Source organism: Odocoileus virginianus, chromosome 5, assembly GCF_023699985.2.
Source record: "Odocoileus virginianus isolate 20LAN1187 ecotype Illinois chromosome 5, Ovbor_1.2, whole genome shotgun sequence".
Lineage (NCBI taxonomy): Eukaryota > Metazoa > Chordata > Mammalia > Artiodactyla > Cervidae > Odocoileus > Odocoileus virginianus.
In genome coordinates this window covers 62,185,262-62,206,513 of record NC_069678.1, presented here as the reverse complement: position 1 = coordinate 62,206,513, position 21,252 = coordinate 62,185,262, and the positions used below count along the sequence as shown (strand labels likewise).

Here is a 21,252-nt window from a genome sequence, read left to right as displayed (position 1 = left end):
CACCAGAGGTGAAATAGCTCACAAAGCCTAAAATATCTACTATCTGACCATTTATGTAAACGTTTGCAAGCTCTTGGCCCAAGTGACTAGAAACACATTCCCTTAGAATTTTAATGTCTCCTTTAGCTGCTCAGAGTTCTAAGTGGCCAGATCATAAGATTCTGTACCTTTTTATGTTTTATTTTTCTCATTATCTTTCTGGTTTTTTATAGGATTCATTAATAAAATAGAATACCTTATAAGCTTTCCTTTATCCATAATCTCTTTCACTTAACATCCCCTAGAAATGAGTAAGGTGAGATTTCTCGGTGGCTCAGCAGGAAAGAATCCACCTGCCATGCAGGAGACATGGGAGACGGGTTCAGTCCCTGGGTTGGGAAGGTCCCCTGGAGAAAGAAGTGGCAATCCAATCCAGTATTCTTGCCCAGAAGCTTCCATGGACAGAGGAGCCTGGCGGGCTACAGATCATGGGGGTCATAATAGAGTCTGACGTGCCTGCACGACTGAGTCCAGCACAGCACAGAAATTGGTAAGGTAATTACTGCTGTGTCCTTTAAATGGACATGAAGATCAAGGCTCAATGTCCAGTATCATATGTATGATACAGAAAGGGCACAGTTGGGCTAGAGCCCAGAATGTTCGATTTTTTTGTCCAGTGGTCTTGCAAAGTCCGTTAAATCATCCCCACTTCGGAAGCAGAATGATATATATATTGCTGATGTTTTGTATGGATCTGGAGTGTCATATCCTTTTTGGTGAAAAAATAGTGGAAAAGGTACAAATGACCTCCATTTAAGTTAAGTAAGATGTCTGAATTCCTTCAGAGCCTGTTTTCCTCACACCCATAGCTCTGTGCCGTCAGCAAAGCAGCGCTTAGCTTGCTGCTTCAGAGCAAATAAGATGCTGCGTGCGGCCTTCCCAGTGCCTAGGGCACAGCACCACCCTTTGTTCAATGCCTTCTCTGACATATTTTGATTTTTTGTTTTGTTTTTAACCCATAGGTTTGATAATGACTGTAAGTAAACCCTGTTATTTTGGAAACCTCCTCCTGGGAATTGTAGGTGTGGATGTGAACCTGGCTTACATCCTTGAAGACGTGACATATTATCAAGACTCCTTGGCGTCCTATACTTTCCTCATAGATGACAAAGGTAATCTACTAAAACTTAGATAGGAAAGAACAGTTTCCTTAACATCCTGAAGAAAAGTCATCTGTAGATATTCTGATACTAACAAAGTAGGAAAATGATGGGATTTGTAGAAAAGGGGGGACTAGGACTACTTATTAGTCGTAGAACACCATAACGATGGCAGAATGAATCTAAAGATTGTGCATTTGTTTCTACCTTGTGTGAAGGGTAGGTAATAGTTACTTGTAACCATCAGGAAATTAGACTTGAGGATTGAATGAAACATACAAGTGATCCTTTGGATCTTTTTTTGGTCTATATAGTTTTCTTAATATTTACTGACGTTAAGGTTTATGTGATTTTATAAAATGAAAACCAAATGGTCAGTACCTCCCAAATATTCTTCATTAGGGAGATGTTCAGTAAGACATCTTGCTACACTTCCAAAGTTTTATGCAAGAAAACATAAGACAAGTTCAGGTTTTATTGGACTGCTGAGTTACAGACTGAGAATCTGAGTGTTGAGCAGCCCTCCCAGAATATCCCACATTTCAAACCTGTGATGAGCACTTTTATTAGAATCAGTTCCTCCTACAACGTGTTTCCCATAGTGTGTGTGTGTCTTTTTTTCTTATTTCAGGGTATACCCTTATGCATCCATCTCTTACCAGGCCATATTTACTCTCAGAACCCCCACTTCACACCGACATCATTCATTATGAAAATATCCCCAAATTTGAGTTGGTTCGGCAGAATATCCTAAGGTAAGGAAAAGGTGAGGGTCATAATATCTTGTTTTTTTCTCAGAGAATAGGATCCATTGAGGTCAAATATGAGTGTTTATAATAGGAAATAAAGCAAGTATATAAATTATTTTAATGTTATCAAGAGTATGGTTTTTTTTTTAAGAGTATGGTTTTTGATATAAGAATAGTAGCCAAAATTTTGTTTACTTTGTAAAGTAGGTAAGATCTCTTAGAACTATTATTTGGGGGAAATGTCTTATAAATCAAATTCTTATGTTCACATTGCCTTTAGTTGTAAAATCAGATATATCTCATCTCATTTTTAAAGATACTCCAGTTTACCAAGTTGGAAATTGTTGGCAGAATAAGAGGTTAAGTTGAGGACCAGCTCTAGAGTGTGCCAAAAAATAGCTTGGCAAAGCACTGTCCATTCCAAGTTGACAGCACAATCATATACAACATTTTCTCTTGAAATAAGAAACAGATTGGATTTTTTCCAACCGTGATACATTATTTTGGCAGATGGTAACCTATAGAGAAATGAGTCTTTGTGCTCATTGGTTGTAAATTAATCACTGAGTGATTTGAGACAAGTTAGTCTCTGGAAAGAATTAGAATCAGAGGGGGCAGGAGTAGAGAGGAAGGAATGTTTTCAGTGCAGAGCTGACATAATGCTTTTACAAAATTGAAAATCTCACATTATCTCTTTCAAAAGTGATGAGCTTCATTGCTTTTCAAAATCAGGAGGTGGTCAATGACTCACAGCATCTTCCCTGCCTTTAATTAAGTGCTTCATTTTATGTTTTGCCTGAAGTATTTCATTCTGTTTGCCAATGCAGCCTCCCTCTGGGCAGCCAGATTATCGCAGTCCCTGTGAACTCATCTCTGTCCTGGCACATAAATAAGCTGAGAGAAACTGGAAAGGAGGCCTACAATGTTAGCTATGCCTGGAAGATGGTGAGTGCAAGGAAGCCTCCATTGCCTCAAGGAGGTGCAGGATGCAACATTCCTCCTCATGCAAAAATTCTAGGGAACTTCAGTTTGGTAATGTTATTAATCTGTTTTAAAGTGATTGGAAAAAGAAGAGATTCCATAGAAATGGAATTTTTTTCCTTTTTTGTTTATAAAACCAGTAATTACTCATGATAAATAAATCAAACCATATTAAAAAAAATAGTGCACTCTGCCCTTTCCCCTCCCGAGTTTGACCTCCCATTTCCCAGAAGTAACCACTTTGATCAATTTCAGGAAACTTACTATTCACACACAGGCATGTATCTCCGTGTGTGAAAACACATTCAATGGCTCTGTCCTTCATTACATAGATCGACCAACTTTCTTCTGAGTCGCACGAATACACATTTCGATTATATCCAATTGGAGCAAGGAGATCAAGCCAGTCCATCCTAAAGGAAATCAACCCTGAATACTCATTGGAAGGAATAATGCTGAAGCTCCAATACTTTGGCCACCTGATGCAAAGAGCCAACTCATTGGAAAAGACCCTGATGCTGGGAAAGATTGAAGGCAAAAGGAGAAGAGAGCAGCAGAGGATGAGATGGCCAGATAGCATCACTGACTCAATGGACATGAGTTTGAACAAACTCTGGGAGATTGTGAGGGACAGGGAAACCTGGTGTGCTACAGGGTATGGGGTTGCAAAGAGTCGGACACGACTGAGCAACTGAACAACAACAGCAGTTTGTTTTTATCATTTTCAACGTAGATTGTGGAAGCTGGGCATTGAAAAGGAGCTTCACAAGCATAAATGTCCTCCACTGATGCCAAGGAAAAGAAAGATTTAGATTAGAATGTGTACTGCTCCCATGTGCCACAAGCAGATTGCTAGCCATACCTGTGATACCCACTGCAGGTTTCTTTCACTAGCCTCATTCAGACTCTTCAGGGGACTTCCCTTGTGGTATAGTGGTTAAAAATCCACCTTGCAATGCAGGGAACACGGATTCAATTCGTGGTTGGGAAACTAAGTTCCCACATGCCTCAGGGCTGCTAAGCCCCATATGCCACAACTAGAGAAAAACCCACTTGCCACAAGGAAGATCCTGCATGCTGCAGGCTTAATTTTTCACATCAGAAAGAGTGAGCCAGACACCAGAATTCTGAATTGAAAAATACTTTTATATTTAAAATTGGAGATTGCTTATCTTACAGTATATCCTATTTGAAATAAATAAATATTTTTTTAAAAAGAGCATTGAGCCTCAAAGAATCATAGAGAAATAGAAGCTGACACACACCACCCATCTTACTTAATGTTTTTGCCCTTTACTCCCTCTCCCAAGCATAGCATAACAGTGCTATTATAGGGCCCTAAAGACTCTCATGCAAAGAGCTGACTCATTGGAGAAGGCCCTGATGCTGGGAGGGATTGGGGGCAGGAGCAGAAGGGGACTACAGAGGATGAGATGGTTGGATGGCATCACCAACTCAATGGACATGGGTTTGAGTAAACTCTGGGAGTTGGTGATAGACAGGGAGGCCTGGCGTGCTGCGATTCATGGGGTCACAAAGAGTCAGACACGACTGAGCAGCTGAACTGAACTGAAATACTCTCATTGACCAAAAGAAGAGTAGACTTTGATTTTTTTTTTTTTTTTTTTTTTTGGTCAGTCAGTAATAATCATTAAACTTAAAATACAGTCATACTGGAGATTCCCTTGGAAAGCTATTTCTGATGTTTTTAATATGTGTTGTTGATCCTAAATTGATCTGTTTATTCATCCCTTTGAGTATTGCTATTGAAAATTGACTGTGAACTAATAAGGACAAAGACGAATGATACTCCCTGCCCTCACAGAGCTTCCAGCGTAGCAGTGGATGCACAGTTCAACTCTATGCAGTATCTACATAGGAATGATAGGAATCAGGAGAAGCCAACATGCCTCTAGACATGACTCTCTTACGATCTTCTTATTTGCTTTTTAAAGAATCACAAGGCAACAGCAATTTCTAAAATGGAAATGAAACTAAACAAAATAAGACCATTTGAGAAGCTTATGTTTATCAGCCTAATTCTACTGATATTTTGCTGATGATACAGATCTGAAAAAAGCCAATGTCTGTTTCAAAACTGAGACAGCTCATTTTCAGCAATTTTTTTCTTTTTAGACTGATTATACCATCTGCCCTTTATAAACATACAATTTTTAAATAAGGACTAATTGCTTAATTTTTCACATCAGAAATAGTGAGACAGACACCCAAATTCTGAATTGAAAAATACTTTTGTATTTAAAATTGAAGATGGCTTATCTTAACACTATATCCTAATGGAAAGCAACTCAGGTACATCCTGGTAAAAAAAAAAATCTGCATTAATATTTGTAGGCTTTAAAAGAGATAGAAGGTAATAGAGGCATTTTAAGACCTTCTATGTATAGCAAATAAACCTAGTATTAACATTTTGGGAAGTATAATCTTTATAAAGACTGTCTTTCTTCCGTGATATTGGCACATTTTGGACACTCTACTTAGCCAAATGAATATAATCATGTAATCACTTCAGGTAGAAGTGTTAACTTTCTCAGAGTTCTGAGATTGTCAGTTCAGTTCAGCCGCTCAGTTGTGTCCAACTTTTTATGACCCCATGGACTGCAGCACGCCAGGCTTCCCTGTCCATCACCAACTCCCGGAGCTTGCTCACACTCATGTCCATTGAGTCAGTGATGCTATCCAACTATGTCATTCTCTGTCGTCTGCTTCTCCTCCTGCCTTCAATCTTTCCCAGCATTAGGGTCTTTTCCATTGAGTCAGTTCTTCACATCAAATAGCCAAAATATCAGAGCTTCAGCTTCAGCATCAGTCCTTCCAATGAATATTCAGTGTTGATTTCCTTTAGAATTGACTGGTTTGATCTCCTTGCTGTCTAAGGGATTCTGAAGAGTCTTCTCCAGCATCAGTTGTCAAGAACATCACTGTTAAGTGAACATTATTTAAAGTGGTAATAAATAATGAGATTGAAGTTAAAAGGCTTACCTGATTACCAGAAACAAGAACAAGAATTTTTAAGCTTTCTTTAGCTACATCAGCAGGAGTGGGGGAGTAAGTACTCTTGTCCTCTGGAATGAAATGGATTTTTCAACTAAACATAATTTAAATAGATTTAGTTGATGTTGATAATAATTGGTTAAACTGCTTAGCATCCATAGATATGGCAGATATTGATGGATTATTTCACTGAGTTAATTTAAATGTAACATGAGAGATTATGTTAGCAGCATTAAGAGATTACTACTTTGTCACTATGCAGTGTAAGTCTGTCTTTGAGTATTGAGGAGGCTACATGCTGTGACAGAAGGAAATACTGACTAATATCAGAAGGTATTGCAACATTCCAGTGTTATACAGGCATGGTTCACTTCAAAACATGAATCCCATGGATAATCAGTGGAAAACACCACTCCCCACTCATGGAGGCCTCTTCTAGATATGTTATACATAGTTCCTTAATGCAAGCAACTACTTTTTCAGCTAAGAACACAATAGCAAGGAGACCTATTTTGAAATCTGTTTTTCTTTCCAGCTAGAAATTATGAAGTGTTACTTTTAGATGCTTAGGATAATTCTTTTTTTTTTTTTTCTCTTTTCTCATATAGTTGACCCTTGAAGAGAAAGGTAGAATTTTTATCTTACAGAATTGACTTTCTTTCTCTTACAGAATTCTTATAAGAGAATAACAATTCTCATATACAACTTCCTGCAGCACAGAAAGCAAACTCAAAAGATGCTGAAACAGGAAGAGGGCAAATAGTAAACATCACTTCAGAATACTCTGTCACTTTCTAACTTATTGGGTTGAGGAAGAGGATTAAATTTGCTAATGTAATTGAATATCCTTGGCAGCAGTACTTGAAAGCAATTCCAGGAAGATGCAAATTCCCCTGTGTTTAAAAAGATTCTGCAGCCATCCTCAGAAACCACATATTACTCTTAACTCTAATCTGCCTAGTTAAATAATTTCTCCCTGATTGTTAAATTATCTTTTAAGTTGCTTTGATTCTAACCATCTTTTAGTTCTGATTTAGCTGGTTATCATTCTTTTCATTTATTTACAAACCACCTTTAAAATATATTCTGTTTAGCTCTTAGTATAATGAACTTAGAGAAGATTGACTTATTTTTAAGTTAAGGAGCTAAAACTACATAGCTTGACTTGGCTTTTGATTCATATAAACATTTTTCCCACCAAATTTTATTCAAGCATCCATTTCTAGGAGCAAAATGAATCTGAAAGTACTCCTGTCTCTATATAGGAGCTTAAATTAGGCCAAGTTACAACACACTTGCCTTTCCTGGTCTGAAAGGACAAGTCAGGCCAGCTTTGCTTGGAAGCGATAGGGTTTGCACTTTTCATGAGTCTGAGATCCTAGTCACCTCTAACTGAGAGAGAAAAAAGTGTTCATTGGGAATAGAATGAGTAAACCAGATTCTGTGCAGGCTGTGTTATATGGATTCATAATTGGCATTTAAAATAGTCAATTCTCGGAACACTCATTGCAAAACCAACTGTATATTTTACAACGCATTTCAAACCCAAACAGAAATAAGTGTTGTATTCTTATGCCATGTTCCAGCTTGTATCCATTAGCTTAAATAAGCAAAAGAGGACTAGGGTTACTGTTTTAGAGAGACTATTTTCTAATCCCTTCATCAACTCCATGATTTTGTGTTACATGAATTAAGTTCCCTTGATCTGAAAGAAAAATAAAAAATAGAAAGTGTAATTTTTTGCCAGAACCATTTTCTGTTACCCCATCTTCCTGTCTTTCCTTCACTCATCACGTATTTTTTGTGTGGGTTAGAAGCAGAGATAGCAGAAAGTAATGTTGACCAACTTACTATCTCCAGGAACCTTCATTTCTGTATTAACATTTCTTTGTCAATTTTCCAGGTCCAAGATACTTCCTTCATTCTCTGTATTGTGGTGATACAACCAGAAATACCTGTCAAACAACTGAAGAACCTCAATACTGTTCCCAGCAGCAAGCTGCTGTACCACCGGTTGGACCTCCTGGGCCAGCCTAGTGCTTGCCTCCACTTCAAACAGCTGGCCACCCTGGGTAAAAACCCTGTGCTTTTCCGGTTCCTTTGTGGTCCTCATAGCAGCTCACCATGAGCATCAGTTTGAATTCTGATGCCGAACACCTTCCCAGGTGGCTCCATGGTAAAAGAATCCATCTGCCAATTCAGGAGATGCAGTTTCGATCCCTGGGTCAGGAGGATCCCCTGGAGGAGGCATTGGCAACCCACTCCAGTATTTTTCCTGGAAAGATTCCATGGACAGAGGATCCTGGTGTACTACAGTCCATGGGATCTCCAAGAGTTAGACATGACTGAGCATACTGAATACCTTCAGTGCCAGTGTGGGGAGAGAAATGGAAAAACCACTTGAGGCCTTGCCTTGTTTCTGGTTCTCCATCAGTCACTGAGATGAGGATTTGTGGCCTGGTGGCTTATTCAGGATGAACTCTTAGAAGAAACAAGTGAGGAAGTGAAGTTAACAGGAGAAGGAAGAAAGAAGAAAGCAAGCCAGAATTTGACCCTAGTCCTCAGGGAGGCTTTGGAGTGTAAATTACATTGCAGAGCTTGCCCAGACTCAGGAAAGGGAGCTGGACTCTCATATTCCTTAGTCACTTTCAGGTTTCTGCTAATGCAGGACAAAGAGGTTTTAGCAGCCCAAAGAATGTCCATCAAGCAGAGTGGTAGGTATGGCCCACTAGAGACAGGCACACAGATAATGAAGATGCAGGTGGAAAAACGGTAAAAAGTCCAAGGGTAGCACTCCCACATATCTACATAGTGTATCAGTACCTATCACAGATCCCTGTCTTCAAAAGTGCTTAGGAAATAGGCAAATAATTCATAGAAACTAAAAGGGAATTTGCATTTGTTCTGTGCCCAGTATTTTACAGCCATCATCTGAGTTGGCCTATTACAGATGAGAACTTTGGGGCTTATCAAAATATTGGGTTGGCCAAAAAATTCATCTGGGTATTTCCCTATCATCCTGTGGGAAAAGCTGAACAAACTTTTTGGCCCACCCAGTCATAACTTTCCCATGGTAACACAGAAAGAAGCGAGGCTCAGATGTGGTTCATGCTTCTCCCATGCCTGATATGCCCCTTTTATTGCATGCTGCCGTGTGCCAGATGCATACTAGGCATCTGTGGTGTGTGTTATATGTCACAGTATACTCACAATACTATCAAACAAATATTTTCTTTTTCACCTTTGAAAATACTTAGAAGTCACCATCCATTCTCCAGTTTCGAAATGAAAGCACTTGTGTTCAGGTTTTTTTCCTACATTCCATCCTACAGAGTTTCTGCCTTGATATGAGATCAGTAGAGCAGGCCAGCCTAAGTAGTTTTATCTATGACACACTCCATCAGTGTGGAAAACTTAGATGGCCAGAGATGTCAACTTGGATTTTACATTTCCTTGTTTGTTGTAATTTAGGTTTGAGGGGATGGGGTTTGCCCTCTGTTTCTATACAAAAGAGTGAGTGAGTGATTGAGTGAAAGTCACTCAGTCGTGTCCAACTCTTTGTGACCCCATGGACTATACAGTCCATGGAATTCTCCAGGCCAGAATACTGGAGTGGGTAGCCTTTCCCTTCTCCAGGGAATCTTCCCAACCCAGGGGTCAAACCCAGGTTTTCCCACCTTGCAGGCAGATTCTTTACCAGCTGAGCTACCAGGGAAGCCCCATACAAAAGAGTATGTCCTTTAATTCAGGTTTTTAAGAACTACTTAAAGAAAAGCTAAGATATGCATAATTCCCTTAGTCACTATGGGAAACACTACTACACTACTGCTGGTGAAAATGAGGTAATAAAAAAAAACTACTTTAATTTATTATTTCTTTAATTAATCTTTTAAAAAAAAATTTTATTGAAGTATGGTTGATTTCCAAGACCAGTCTTTTTAAATTTGGTACAGCAAAGTGCAGCAGTTTTTCTTAATGGAAAAAGAAAAGCTCAAGCCTAGATTTTTTATTTCCTTCAGATAATCCCTCATAGCTATACCATCCAGTATGGTAGCTAGTAACCACATGTGACTATTGAGCACTTAAATTGTGGCTAAACCAAGTTGAGATTTATTGTAGGTATAAAATACATACTTAATTTTTTGTATTGATTACATGTTAAAGTGATAATATTTGGGTATATTGGAGTCTACAAAATGCACTAGTAAAATTAACCTCTTTGGTTTTCCTTTTCTTCATGTGGCTACTGGAAATTTTTATATCACAATGGGGGATTACGTTGTATTTCAGTTAGATGGTCCTGCTCAGTTGGACATTTTCACTCCCAGAAAATGTAGAGCTTTATCAATGCCCTACATTACATTAGCCCTACATTACTTGGGACTAGTGAGCTGGTCTGGGGGCACACGGACAAACCTTATGCCATTGTCCAACTTCCACTGGATACTCTTTCCACTGTACAACCCAACTTCATTTTGGCCGTAGAACTCCCCCAGGGCAATATGTGAAGAGATCACTGAGGATAGTTTAGTATCAGTTGGTAATGAAAGTGAAGCAGGATAATGCAAATTTTTTTTTAAAGAAATGGAAAATAAGGGAAACAATGGCAAATAAGTGGTTTTTACCTAATTCCATTGATGATGGGGATTTAGAGGCAAGGTATTAATTTAGATCGGCGCTCCCTTCCAGAGGTCTGAAGGATGGGGCAGTGTCTTTCTTGGTAGACAAAGAGGGACAGAGGAATTTTAAAAGGGTACATCATCCTGTGCAGTTGTGTACACAGGTATGTAAGTACCATGTGTCTTATGTATGTAAGAGCTATGTGTCTAGCTCCTAGACATAAGACTCTGGGCCCTGTTTCTTGGTTTTTCCTCTCCTTCTATCCACATCACTACAAGGAAGGTCCCCTCCCCAAGTTGTGTCTCCTCCCCTTCTGGTCCAACTCTTATCCCTGAGATGTCTTTTATATCATTGTGTTGTTCTAATATTGTTGTTTTCCTTTTTTTTTTTTTTTTCATTATTCTTATCTCTGCAATTGGGTCCTAAGTTCTTTGAGTTTCGAGACAGTTGTCTCTCTCTGGCACACCTTGCACTGAAGGCCCCCGAGCATATACACATGAACTCATTGCTAGGCAACCTAACCTTTTTTCAGCCACTGGCTTTCTTTTCCTTGATATGGATATAGTAATTACTCCCAAGCTATACCTTGATAATATGAGAGTTAAGGGAGACATAGAATACTGGAAGCATTGTGTTGTGGTAAAGGAAGACTAAGTAGTTTTGACCCATCCTGCTCAGTTCAACCAAAAATCCTGGATGGAACCTTTTTTAAATTTTTTGAAAATTGTCAGAGAACTAACCTAATTGATAATGGACCAAAGTCCAGGAGCTTATAAGAACCCAAAGAAGAAAGCTGTCATCTAAAACTGGTCATATTTAGCAACCCAGAAGAGGGACTTCCCTGGCAGTCCAGTGATGAAGGCTCTATGCTTCCAATGCAGGGGGCTCCTGTTCAATCCCTGGTTGAGGAACTAAGGTCTTAAATGCTGCGTGGTGCAGCCAAAATGCAATAATAATAATAATCAATCCAGAAAATTGTGCTTTAGGTCGCTTCTTTGGCCTAGGGAGAGGGACAAAAATCAAATCCAAGGTCCTCAAAAGGTGGAGACTTACAAGTGAGACTGCTCCCTTCTGCCCTCCACCTCCCACCACACACATACATCCTCTTTTAGCAGAGGTCACAGAGGACTGTATATTTAGGGTAAGAATGAATTGGAATGAAGTCAGCCCTTGTCGTGAGATTCTTGTCTTCTGAGTTGTCTTAGGAATCTCAAGCATTAGCTCATCATGGACTAGTTGAATACCGTAGTCTCCCAGTGTAGCACTTGGGTGGTTATCCTGTCTCATTGCTAGAGGACTCTCCACCTCCCCATCCTGCCTCATTTTGGGATGTGGCATAGCAATCCTTTGTGGAAGATAATATTCCCATCCTGTTGAGACTCAGCATTTACTACAAAATTGTTCGTAAGCCCAGCATCCAGTGACAGAAAACCAGGCCACGAGGAAATGAGACACCATGAGTGAGAACTCACAAAGGAATAGAAAAGGACCCACAGATTTAAATGAGATAAGACATGTGATACTGCTTTCTAATACTTTTAAAAATATACAATTGAAGAGTAAAGTTTCAAAGACAAAGATGTAGTGTTTTTATTTCATAATGTAATTCATTGTGAGGATTTCTGTCATAACAGTACTGGGTTTTTCCTGTTAAGACCAATATGAGAAATGCTGGGCTGGAAGAAGCACAAGCTGGAATCAAGATTGCCAGGGAGAAATATCAATAACCTCAGATATGCAGATGACACCACCCTTATGGCAGAAAAGTGAAAAGGAACTAAAAAGTCTCTTGATGAAAGTGAAAGAGGAGAGTGAAAAAGTTGGTTTAAAGCTCAACATTCAGAAAACTAAGATCATGGCATATGGTCCCATCACTTCATGGGAAATAGATGGGGAAACAGTGGAAACAGTGTCAGACTTTATTTTGAGGGGCTCCAAAATCACTGCAGATGGTGACTGCAGCCATGAAATTAAAAGACGCTTACTCCTTGGAAGGAAAGTTATGACCAGCCTAGACAGCATATTAAAAAGCAGAGACATTACTTTGCCAACAAAGGTCCGTCTAGTCAAGGCTATGGTTTTTCCAGTGGTCATGGATGGATGTGAGAGTTGGACTGTGAGGAAAGCTGAGTGCCAAAAAATTGATGCTTTTGAACTGTGGTGTTAAAGAAGACTCGAGAGAGTCCCTTGGACAGCAAGGAGATCCAACCCGTCCATCCTAAAGGAGATCAGTCCTGGGTGTTCATTGGAAGGACTGATGTTGAAGCTGAAACTCCAATACTTTGGCCACCTGATGCGAAAAGTTGACTCATTGGAAAAGACCCTGATGCTGGGAGGGACTGGGGGTAGGAGGAGAAGGGGACAACAGAGGATGAGATGACTGGATAGCATCACAGACTCGATAGACATGAGTTTGAGTAAACTCCGGGAGTTTGTGATGGACAGGACGGCCTGGCGTGCTGCCTTTCATGGGGTCGCAAAGAGTTGAACACGACTGAGTGACTAAACTGAACTGAACTGAAGACCAACAATTAATTACTCCATTTTCATAGATTTTATTTATGCTATGTTTAGTTGTTCCCATCTGTGAGAATAATATTTTTTAGTTGGGTCTTGATCGACTCCACTTTTATTCCATTTTTTCTTATTCCTTGATAATCATACTAATATGAACAGTAAGAGTCAAAACTTACAGAGACACGACGTGACTTGTGCAAGGACGGTTCTGGATGCTTTACATTTATTAAATCATTTTCTTTGTGTATATTAACTTATGTAATTTTCACCCTAACTCTGTAGGATCGGCACTGCTATTTCCCCCACTTTGCAGATGATAAAAACATCACGTGTATTCTAACTTGTCCAACAGTCACACAGGCTTCCCAGGATGTACAGTGGTAAAGAATCCACGTTCCACTGCAGGAGATGTAAGAGACATGGGTTCAATCCCTGCATCAGAAAGATCCCTTGGAGTAGGAAATGGCAACCCACTCCAGTATTCTTGCCTGAAAAATTCCATGGACAGAGGAGCCTGGCAGGTTATATAGTCTATGGGATTGCAAAGAGTTGGACATGACTGAGTGACTGAGCCTGCCACACAACATCACACAGCCAGGAAATGATGGAGCCCAGGTCCAACCCAGTCTGACCTTATGTCATGTGCTACCTCCGTGGTCCAAATAAGTGTAAGATGTTATATGTGGATCTAAGGCATGTTGGGGCTTATCTCATGGCTCAGCTGCTAAAGAATTCACCTGCAATGCAGGAGACCTGGGTTCAATCCCTGGGTTGGGAAGATCCCCTTGAGAAGGGAAAGGCTACCCACTCCAGTATTCTGGCCTGGAGAATTCCATGGACTGTATAGTCCATGGAGTTGCAGAGAGTCGGTATGTTGAATAGTTAAACATTCTCAACGCTTGTGTCTCTTCAGGTTTACCCAGGACTGTAAGCTCCCTGTAGGGAGAGAACGTGACCTTTGTCCTGCGCAGCTCCTTCCAGCTTTCCTTAGGAGTGACTCTAAGCCCCTACAGCGGCCAGATGGGCAGAGCCTTAGCCAGGCTTTTGTTTGCGCCTGAGGTTCAGGCCTGGGTTCTCAGGCCTGCTTTGTTTGCTTCTCTTTCAGAAAGTCCAACCGTCATGCTGTCTGCTGGCAGCTTTTCCTCTCCGTATGAGCACCTCAGCCAGCCAGAGACAAAGCGCATGGTGGAACACTACACAGCCTATCTCAGCGACAACACCCGCCTCATTGCCAACCCGGGGCTCAAAGTGAGTGCCGTCCTGGGGCCCGCATTTCTGCTACGCCCCTCCGCAAGCCCGGGAGGGGACGATGCAGTGAGCCTTTGAAGTGGGAAGCTGGCCTCTGGATCTGTGCCTCTCAGCTGGAGAGCCAGAGAGACAGAGTGTGAGGCCGGGGAGGCTGGCCGGCGAGGACCCTTCTGATGGATTAAGAAGCCCTGTGGGCCAGATGCAGAATATCTTTCAGGTTTTAGATGCAGTAGAGGCTTCCTAGGTAGGCGGGGTAGGAGTTAAAGACCAGAGAAACTTTCCCAGCCCCATTTTTCCCAGGGGGATGAAGTGCCCCTACTGACTGCTGAGATAAATATGATGAAGTTTAAGGAGCAGAGATTTAGGGGATGTGTGTGTGAGAGAGAGAGCGCACGCACGTGCCTGTGTATGTATTTAATTATTTAATGCTGCACTATACGTTCTTTCCTCATAAATGCAAGAAAGCCTTGCTAGGATGAACAACTGAGTAAGTCACACATCCACTGGCTATATTTCAGGAAGCTTTTGTTTTCACCAAGTTTGGCTGTATCCATCTGCTGTGGAAAGATTTTTAAGAAGTAATTGGGCTTGGCTTCTCTGCAAGAGAGCTTTGGGAAGCTCTGCCAGCAGGCCATTCTCTTTTCATGTGAGTCTTAAAGGGTCCCCGCTATGTCTTTCTTTGTTTCCCAGTTCTCTGTCAGAAATGAAGTAATGGCTACCAGCCACGTCACAGATGAATGGATGACACAAATGGAAATGAGTAGCCTGAACACTTACATTGTCCGCCGTTACATAGCAACACCCAATGGCGTCCTCAGAATTTATCCTGGCTCCCTCATGGACAAAGCATTTGATCCCACTAGGAGACAATGGTGAGTTTTAGGGGCTTCCATTATCAAAGGTTCTCCCCCAATCCTGGAGAGACATGATAAGTACACACAATAAAGCAACTTCTGGCAGTCATATTTAAAGAAGATACTTTTCATGGCAGTGAAAATATGTTTTTGAATTGTTTTTTAAACGTGGTGTGAACAGCAGCTTTGTGGGCTTCCTCTGTCTACAATGCTTTTATCTCTTTACTGAGCTGTTGAGACTGAAATGCTTTATACTTGGCCATTTCAGTTCCTAGTGGTTTGATTCCCACCTCATATGCAGTGTGTCCACAATGGATATACTTAATGTCACTGCATATGATCATGGCATCAAATTACAGCTCATATGACCTATGAAACATGACATAAAAACTGAAAAATACTTTTTCACTTCAAGGGTTTATTTTTACTCTGATTTTCAAAAGCAAAAGCTGGTCAGGTAGTATAGCAAGAGACAACCTGGGCATAAAGACAGGGTTTCTCTTCTTGTGCTGCTTAGTAGCTGAGTTACTCATGAGTTAGCTCATCTTTTTTACTGCCTGTTCTCCCACCCTTCCCAACCCACGGCACATTTTTATGTGCCCCAGTTCTGTTTGTTCCTACCTGATTTATTAATCTTTGGTTTTGCCTCTAAAACATCTATATTTTTTTTAAAGCTTATGAAAGCTCACATATATACTGAGTTCAGTATCTTTTCAAAAGAGAATTTCATATTTTTATTGACCTCTTGTTGTTGCTGCTATAATCATATATAAAGGGTGGGAAGCCTTTTGAACTTAAATGTAACATAAGCACAGTTTACAATATTATTTTAGGTTGCAAGCTCACTTTACTTTGAAATGTGCAAAGTGGTGGTTCATACACTAAAGTAAGGACTTTCTTTGGTCTCCCATCAGGTATCTCCATGCAGTAGCTAATCCAGGTTTGATTTCCTTGACTGGCCCTTACTTAGATGTTGGAGGAGCTGGCTATGTAGTGACTATCAGTCATACAATTCATTCATCGAGGTAATATTTCTTTATTTTTAATTTTCTTTTTAATTGGAGGATCATTCCTTTACCAATGTTGTATTGGTTCCTACTGCACAATAACGTGAATCGGCTGTGTATGTACTTTTCCTCCCCCTCTGGAGCCTCCCTCCCATCTCACGTCTCAAAGTCATCACAGAGCACTGGGCTGAGCTCCCTGAGTTACACAGTAGCTTCCCGCTAGCTATCTATTTTACACATAGTAGTGTGTATATGTCAATGGGGCTCTCTCAATTCATCCACCCTCTCCTTCCCCCGCCAGGTAATGGTTCAATTAACATTTACTCATTTCTTGAAAACGTTAAGGATATTTTGAAAATCTGAATAGAATAGTAGATAGCAAGGAGTAGTAGCAAAGGTATGACATTTGATATGGGCAAGCTGGGATGTGAATATCTTCTCTGTGTTATCTTGTATTTCCTAAACTTCCTGATGTCTGTAAAATAGGGATAATACTTACCTTACAAGGTTATCGTGTGATTGAGTCAATAAAAAGCACTTACCCCTGTTAGTAGCCATGAGGGTGATTATGAAGAAGAAAAACAGAGATGTTAAATTCAGTAAAGCAGTTCCTGGAAATGCCAGTCTTAAACCAATCAAAAAATAGCACCAAGCACTTGACAGTTATTATTATCAGAGAGTGTTTTCCCAAGCAAAGAGTACTGCTAGTGAAGGAAAAAATGTATCAAGACAAAATTCTTACCTCTTGTATTTGGGTTTCTTTAGAATTATACATAGCATCCCACTCCAGTACTCTTGCCTGGGAAATCCCATGGATGGAGGAAGGAGCCTGGTAGGCTGCAGTCCATGGGGTCGCAAAGTGTCGGACACAACTGAGCGACTTCACTTTCACTTTTCACTCTCATGCATTGGAGACAGAAATGGCAACCCACTCCAGTGTTGTTACCTGGAGAATCCCAGGGACAGAGGAGCCTGGTGGGCTGCTGTCTATGGGGTTGCACAGGGTCAGACACGACTGAAGCGACTTAGCAGCAGCAGCAGAATTATATAGGAATTTATTGTTGTTATGACGGCTTTGTTGCTGTTCTTACTTTGTCTTTGCACTTTCTTGAGAAATGAATGGCATGTTGAAAACTGATTTTTCCAAGAAGGCTATAAAATGTCAGTATCACTGTAAATATATTTAGGGTGCTTTATATTTCAGGTTTTTGAGGTTTCAGTATTTAAACTACAAATGTCAATGAAATGTTGGATAGGGAGGAAAGTCAAACACACTGTTTTAATCCCTTCATTGTACAAATCACAATTTTTTCCTTAGCAACCAATAGAGATTATATCTTGACTGGTATCTGTAATGATGCCTTAAAATTTATGGGAGACAGATTTTCTTGCTAACTTTATGCTCTTCACTGGTGCTCATTATATATCAAATGATTGACATCAGTAGAATTCTTCTAATGCTGGTTCATTGGGAACAAGAATTGGGAAGCAGTGCAGTGTGGAATTTCAATAGCATGACCTGTGTCTCCATGGTAAGCAGGGCACTGTTGCCAGCCAGATATTGATTTCTTTTCAGGGCATGGTATCTATTTGGCTTCATCACATATGAACAAGCAAACATTCTTTTAGAACAAATCTTTTCAATGCCTTATAGTAACAGACCATCTATAAGGCATATACCTACTATTGTCTGAATAGCAAGACTGATCTTTTCTCTCATATATTCTAGTCAATTGAGAAAAAGTAAACACAGGTGTCTTCTTTGAGGAGACAGAAGTCACCTTGATATTTGATGACAAGGACATGGGCTGGAATCAGGCTCTTAAAGGTGATGCTTGGAGCAGGAAGAGGATGCCTACCTGTGTGTGTCTTACTTATTCTGTGACTTATTCCTTGATCTGGCTTCTCCCGCCTGCCACTCATTATCAAGAACCATTAACTTTTCCTCCTACACAGTATTGTTTTGCTGTAGGGGAGGCAGGGGGATCACAGAGGTGCAGATATTTATGTTCATGTACTTATTTTTGTCAGAATTTGAGTGGGTGGAAGAATTTCTCATTTATTCATAAATATTTATCATGTCATCCCAAATGAAGCATGATGGAAATAGGATGGACTTTCAAGTTAGAAAATATCTTGGGTTCAGTTCCCTTATTTGGTTATTATTTATGATTCAGACAGTAAAAGAATCTGCCTGCAATGCAGGAAACCCAGGTTTGATCCCTGAGTCAGGAAAATCCACTGGAGAAGGGAATGGCTACCCACTCCAGTATTCTTGCCTGGAGAACTCCATGGATAGAGGAGCGTGGTTGGCTAGAGTCTATGAGGTCCCAAAGAATTAGACACGACTGAGCAACTAACACTGATAGTATATTTAGACTACACAAGTTTAGCTATTTAAGTTTAACAAGAGTTAAAAGGCCTCTCCAACACTCATTCAATGAGAGTGTATTCCAGGAATAAGTATCTGCTCACGCCTTGATCAATATGCAGTCCCATGGACTTGATTGTTTGAACTTTTTCCTTAGGTGAGCATGTTTTTATTATTTAAAACCTTCTGTTTTGTTCAGTGTATAATTTAGAATACAAGTCAACTACTGCTTCTGGTTTTCAACCAAGGCAACCACAGCTTTAATGAATGTGTTCATAGGTGGGCTCTGCAAAGGGACTTCTTCCAGATGAGTACCAGTGACTTTGATCTCACGTGCCAACTTGAGAACCTGCCCTCCCCTAAGATGGATTCTACTCTGAAAAAGCAGATTTGCCATTTACTGTCTGTGTGACTATTAACAAGTTCCTTTTTTGCCTTGGTTTCCTCACTTGTGAAAGAGGGATATTAGGATCTACCTCAAATGATGATTTAAAGATTATTTTAAGAAACGTACATGAACCTCCAAGAACACTGCATGGCCCATGGCAAGGGCTCAATAAATGTTAAATGTTTTTGTTAGTATTTTATTCCATGATTCTCTGAGCCTTGTGTGTAAAACAGAGGTAGCAATGCCTGGGTTGAACTGAAAAAATGAAAATTATAGATAATGCATGTAAAATGCTTGCCAGAGTCAAATCCTCAATAAATGGTAGTTACTTTTATTATCACGCTATTCATGCTTTAAATTTCTGGCATTTTAATGGGTCAGAAGAGAGAACTTAGCTAATGTTCAACTTGTCGTGAAGCCCTCTAATTCTCCCTTGGTTTTCAAATGCAGTTGGGCTGCACGCTTGAGGACAGGCTTTTCAGTGCTCACATAAACAGCTATAGCAACTGTGCTATGATTCTTTCAACAGCATTATTAGTGGCCTGAGAATCTAGGTGTTTGTTCTTTGGAGGATGATAATGTGGTAGAAGTGACGAAGTACAGTCAGTGATTAAGGAACTGGTCAGACAAGTCTTTGGCAGTGAAAATCTCACCGAAGTGCTGCAAACAGCATGCAATGTTGTGCTGAGAAATGTAGGTTTGGTTTCATTTTCCTGTGGTATTCTTTATGAGTTGCTATGGTAACCATGGACATTTTTCAAATGCAGGTGAAAATATGAATGCTAGACTTCCATGGGCAATATATATGCTTTTACTTCAGAGTGTTTATCATATATGGGAGCAGATGGCAGTCATGCAAGGGAATTTTAGAAACAAAATCAACTTGTCCCCAAAAACCTGAATTGTATTTTTCACTAAGGCAGCTATAGTACTATAGAAAGAACCAGATTTCATACTGGTTTCTAAGCCATAAGTAAAAAGTGATCGATAACCATTCTAAACCTAATTTTTCATTTATAAAATAGGAATTATAATTCTTTTCTGATGTCTTCAAAGGAAATTAAATAAATGGTTTAAAATTGCTTGGAAACTTTTGAATGCCATGCAGATCTAAGGAGGCAGAAAACCTATTGGTGCAGCCTTTCCGGGTAGCACCAGCAGTAAAGAACCCACTTGCAGGAGACATAAGAGACGCCAGTTCAGTCCCTGGGTCAGGAAGATCCTCTAGAGGAGGGCATGGCCACCCACTCCAATATTCTTGCCTGGAGAATCCCCATGGACAGAGAAGCCTGGTGGGCTACATACCATACGGTCTTAAGGAGTTAAGACCTGAAGTGATTTAGCATACAACATATATGCTTTGAAGTTAAAGGCCCTGAGTTTAAATTCAGGCTTCCACTAAGTATTCACTATGTGACCTTAACCAAACACTTAATCTCCCCAAGCTTTGGTTTTCTGGAAGTACTGCCTCATAAGGTTTCTGTGAGAAATCATTGAAATGATGTATTCAGATGCCTACCAGAATGCCTATCAATTGTGAACATTCAGTTAATAGAAGCCATTACCGTCATAATGATGACTATTATGCAGACTCATCTCTCTTTCCTGAACAAGCCATAGGAGTTTAGACTTCTTTTGACTAATACTTCAGCAAAATATTATTTTCTACAATGTACAAATCCTGTAAGGTAACTGAGTCTTCAGCTGTTCCCATGGTAGAATTTAAGCTACTTAAGTAATAATAGGAGCTCTTTTTGAGGCAGTAGCCTCTCAAAGACAACCCCACAACATGGTCTTCCCCCATCCATGCCCAAAATAGCTCTGATAGAAATTTATTTATTTACTTATAGCTGTGATGGGTCTTCGTTGCTTTACAGGGTTTTTTCTCTAGTTGTGGTGAGCAGAAACTACTCTTTATTGGAGTGCACAGGCTTCAGTAGTTCCGGCTCTCAGGCTCTAGAACTCCGTGGCATGGTGATCTTCCCAGACCAGGGATCCAACCTGTATCTCCTGCACTGTCAAGCAGATTCTTTACCACTGAGCCACCAGGAAAACCTCAGAAATTTCTTTTTTTATATATGTTTATTTATTTGGCTGCACTAGGCTTTTGTTGTAGCATGTGAACTCTTAGCTCTGACATGGGATCTAGTTCCCCTGAGCAGGAACCAAACCCGGGCCGCCTTCATTGGGAGCACAGAGTCTCAGCCAATGGACTATCAGGGAAGTTCCTGATGGAAATTTCCATTGCAGGTCTTGGTCCCTTTTTCTAGTTTTGTTTTGTTTGCTTCAACAGGAGTGAGGGGTCAGTAATGAAGGTTGGGTTAATATGTTAGGATTAATGTTGACAGTAAACAGTTGTCTGT

At 40.2% G+C, this 21,252-nt stretch overlaps 1 protein-coding gene across 2 annotated transcripts in view; it reads left to right on the top strand.

The window, feature by feature from the left end:
• The window catches only part of CACHD1 (cache domain containing 1), a 230,899-nt gene that overhangs the window by 187,944 nt on the left and 21,703 nt on the right, over window positions 1-21,252 (top strand). For both annotated transcript variants that reach the window (XM_020877747.2, XM_020877746.2), the window contains 7 exons: window positions 1,002-1,151; window positions 1,771-1,894; window positions 2,716-2,833; window positions 7,788-7,956; window positions 14,127-14,269; window positions 14,960-15,141; window positions 16,038-16,148. In XM_020877747.2, coding sequence (XP_020733406.2) covers window positions 1,002-1,151; window positions 1,771-1,894; window positions 2,716-2,833; window positions 7,788-7,956; window positions 14,127-14,269; window positions 14,960-15,141; window positions 16,038-16,148 — 997 coding nt within the window. The remainder of the gene's footprint in view (window positions 1-1,001; window positions 1,152-1,770; window positions 1,895-2,715; window positions 2,834-7,787; window positions 7,957-14,126; window positions 14,270-14,959; window positions 15,142-16,037; window positions 16,149-21,252) is intronic.